We start from the raw sequence: 4,040 nt of genomic DNA on the forward strand, positions 1-4,040 counted from the left end.
TCTGGAGTGAAGGCAATGGTAGTGGAGGCACGGCTCAGCCAGACCAGCCAAGAAGCTTCCCCACAAGGGTGGCTTTAGTTTTGGAAGTCGTGTTTCCAGATGATAGCCCGGGGACTGGTAGGGATGGGAGGGAGGCGGCCTGCAACTGCCTAGCACCACCTCACCATCCTCATCCAGTCTTGCAAGGGGCAGCTGGACAGGGACCCCTGGGAGCACCAGTCAGTCTCTCTGACTGCAGGTACTGCTTCGGCTGCTCTCCTCCCCTCCCGAGACCCCGCCAGTCCTGTCTAGGTGTGGAGCATCCTACAGCAGCTGACCTAGGCAGCTTTCTCCAGCCAGTGGTGCAGAGGAAATATACTTGTTCCTACAGTCCCCCTTCCAGTCTGCAACTGAGTTTTAAGGTCCTCGGCATGTGCCCCACATAACCCCTTTTAGTTCCAGACTCCCCATCCACCCTACAAAGCCATGCTTCAGAATAGAGGCATCCTTTTTATGTCCTGTTTCTACCTTGTCCCTTGCTGCTGTGATACTATGTATTTCAGGTCTGCTCTGGAAACATGTATTATATCAGAAGGGGAAAAATAAAATCTGCATTTCTTTTCCCTGGTCAGGGGTTCTTGGTGTGGTCTCTGAGTCTCATTCTGGTCCTTGGGGCTGCCCCAGGCCAGGCCTCCCCAGAGAAGCCGAGCAGACCTCTGAGACAAAGTTCAGCAGCTCATACCAAGCTGGGGCAGAGCAAGGACAAAGCTGCCCTGCCTTCCTCCAATCCAGACCTGAGCACAAACCCGAGGGGCTCAGGAGCCACACAAAGATAACCCCACCCTTCTGGTCAGTCAGCCAGCCTGGCTCTGCCCTACAGAATGGCCAGACTGCATCTGGTTTTCCAACATCCAGAAGCTCTCACTCCTGGCAGTTCATCTGCCCTCTCCCAGGAGCCAAGACTGGACACGGGGCACCAGATAATGAAGCCAGCCTGGGCTCCCACTTCTTACCACCAGTGGAGGAGGTCCCAGGCTGTGCTGCTCTGCATATGGCCAAGGAAGGGTGGGATCTGACTTCCATCCAGAGCCAAACCCTTCCCAACTAACCAACCCTGAGCTGTAGTCTTGCCCAGCACCAAACCAGAGGCTAGGGGGGTGCACCTGGAGCTCTCCTGGGGCCATACAACCCTCCCCACTCTTGTCACACCTCAGCAGTGGCCCAACTCTGGCACTTGAGGGGCAGCTTCTTCTCCTCCAGAATACATTTCCCTGCATCAACCTTTTCAGCCTGTCTCTTCTGCTCGTGTTAGTCTAAGGGACAGGACACATTTAAGACAATGCTGTCCCAAGCCCTTGACACCAGAGGTCCAAGAACAAACTATCCAGCTCAGAAAAGCCTTGCTCCTTTAAATCCTGTACCAAGAAGAACCACAAAAGATTTTTTCAGATATAAAAAGGTTTTTGTTTTGTTTTAGCTCAGATATAAGTGAGAATTCACAGCCCCCTTGTCCATTCTCTTAAAAGCAGCCCAATTATATAGGCAGGAGTCACTGGCTGGCCTGCATAAGGTCCATCCCTTACAAGACAATAGCTCCAGGTCCCGTTTTCCAGATGAAGTCCAGCTGAAGTCTTTTCCAACTTGGGAGTCAGGCTGCATCGCAGATTTCTTCAACTGGGTCGTAGATGGGAGCCAGCTCAAGTAGAAAGTGTCTTTAACGGAACAGCTTGTAAAAAATCGTTCCAACACAGCTGTCCAGAGCATCAGTTTTGTGCGCACCTCCCCAGATCCTCTCCCGTGCTCCGAGTTCTCAGCTCGGCGCAGTCTGGAAGCCGACGGCGCAGGTCCTTTCGGGGACGGCGGCAGCTCAGTCCACGGCGTCCGTCGTTGCTTAGGCTTCTGGTTCACGACGGTGCCGTGGAAGCGTCCCTCCGGCGGGCGGCCCGCACCAAGCACTGCTGCAAGACGGGGTAGAGGCGCTGGCAGCCCTCGAGGCCCAGGCGCACGGCCTCGGCCCAGCTCTCGGTCGGGCCGCCCTCCCCGCTGCCCAGGAGCCCGGCCACCTGGTTGAGCACGGGCATGAGCGCCACCGTGAGGCCGGCGGCGGCGCGCTCCTCCTCGAGCCGCGTGGGGTCCAGCAGCCAGGTGGGCGCGGGCCCCGGCGCGCGGCTCAGGCCGCAGCCCACCACCAGATCGTACATCTCCACGCCCGCGTCGGCCAGGGCGAGCGCGGCGGCCGTGAGCGCGGCGGCCAGGGCCGAGCCGCCGTCCTCCAGCAGCAGCGCCGACACCTCGAGCTGCGCGCGCGGGTAGCGACCCAGGCGCACGGCCGGCTCAAGTGCCTCCTGCAGGGCCAGCGCCAGCTCGCGCTCTTCGCCACCGCCCGGCGGCGCGCGGCGCCGGCGGCCCGCGAAGGGCGCGCGGCGGAAGTCGCAGAGCAGGCGGCCGCGCAGCGCGGCTGGGGCCTCGCCACCCGCTCCGGCCGGGCCGCCGCCGCGCTCGCCGCCCTCGGCCTGGCGCGGACCAGACACGGCGCACAGCACCTTGGTGGCCCCCGCCTCCAAGTAGGCCGAGCCCTTGGCCTGGCTCAGCAGCCCGGCGCGCGCGTACACGGGCCGCAGCCGCGTCGGGTCGCGGGCGGCGGGCGCCTCGTCCTCGTCGGCTGCGTAGAGCTGCGGCGGCTGCGACTCTTCGGGCCCGCGGATGCGACGGTGGTCCCCGGGCATGGCGGCGCCTGGCACCCACGCCGCTTCCGCCCGTCGGCTCGGCCTCGCGCGCCGGCTCTTCCGCCCGCTTAAAGCCGCGCGCCCGCGCCAGGGCTGTCGGGATACCGGCGGGCGGTGCCGCCCGCCCCCTGCCGTCCTGGAGGGAGAACGGCGAGAGCTGCCGAGCCACGGGGCCGCAGCAAGGACGCCCAGAGCTGAATGGATTGATGGATGAATGGACTGGCAGGCCTGCAGTAGTGGCACCTGGGCCGGCCCGGCTGACCTCTAGCCTCCCGGGCTAGGGCAATCCCAGGGCGTAGGTCTTTTTCCTATCACTTGTAAAGGTTGTAATTATTTTAATTTTGCGCTTATTTGTGTGACTATTTTATGTGTGTCCCCCACTGCCTTGCCCAAGAGGGCAATGACCTTTTGTCTTGTTCACGCCTGTATCCTCAGTGCTCTTGCTGGCATAAATGCCTGGTAAATAAGTGAATGGAACTGTCTCCCGCAGCGGACTGTGTAAGCTCTTTGTATCGCTAACGCTCCTCATGTGGCTCGTTGCTTGCGCCTCCCCCTGCCTGCTTCTTTCACACTCCAAGTGAGGACAGCCCCTCACCTCCAGGCCTGCTTGTGACAGCTGCTCTCTGCTGCTGCTCCCAGCATAGACCTGCCTTTCCTTCTCCCTCCACATCAGCAGGGCTGAGAGGGACCCTGGGCCCCAGGGCTGGCCTGTTCTACCCCGGGGACATGAAATCAGCCAGAGCTGGCACAGGCAAGCGGTACCTTTAACCTCCCCTCAAACTACTGTCTCCAAACCCACTGTCTTCAGACTTGGTGAATGGACTCAGGGCCAGGGCAGGGTCTCATGCTCACTGTCCATGTTTGGGTCAAAGAACTAGGAATGATGGGGCAGTTAATGGAAGGGAGGCAACTAATGCACCCCAGTACCTCCTGTACCAGAGAACGCCTCTGGCCTCACATCCGACCTCAACATCAAAAGGAAGAGGAAGAGGGACACAGGCCTAAGAAATGGAGAGGTTCCAAGAAAGGAGCCTCTCTCTGCTTCCAGTAACCCTGGGGATCATCTTCTGTTGAACTATTAATGTTTCTCTCCACCTGACCCCACCTGTCCTGAGGGCCACCTCCACAAACGTCTTGAGGCAATCCCAGGGGCTGTTCCCAAAGTTCAGGGGTCTGGGTCTGGGCTAGGCGGAGGACTGCAACCAGAAGCCAGCTGGAGCCACAGCATTTATTCCACAGACACCCAGGGAGCCACGCTGATACACAGGGGGCACCTATTGGCTGGCGGGGGGGGGGGGGGGGCGGTGGCAGGGGGTTAGAGATCACACAGCATCA

The 4,040-nt window shown here is 60.4% G+C and overlaps 1 protein-coding gene across 1 annotated transcript; it reads right to left on the reverse strand.

The window, feature by feature from the left end:
* Positions 1-30: 30 nt before the first annotated feature.
* Positions 31-2,737, reverse strand: EXOSC6 (exosome component 6). Its single transcript, XM_087419943.1, has one exon. The coding sequence runs from the start codon at positions 2,703-2,705 to the stop codon at positions 1,884-1,886; it is 822 nt and encodes a 273-aa protein (XP_087276069.1). The 5' UTR covers positions 2,706-2,737; the 3' UTR covers positions 31-1,883.
* Positions 2,738-4,040: the final 1,303 nt, after the last annotated feature.

Source organism: Ceratotherium simum, chromosome 30, assembly GCF_057802395.1.
Source record: "Ceratotherium simum simum isolate JZ-2026a chromosome 30, ASM5780239v1, whole genome shotgun sequence".
NCBI classification, from domain to species: domain Eukaryota; kingdom Metazoa; phylum Chordata; class Mammalia; order Perissodactyla; family Rhinocerotidae; genus Ceratotherium; species Ceratotherium simum.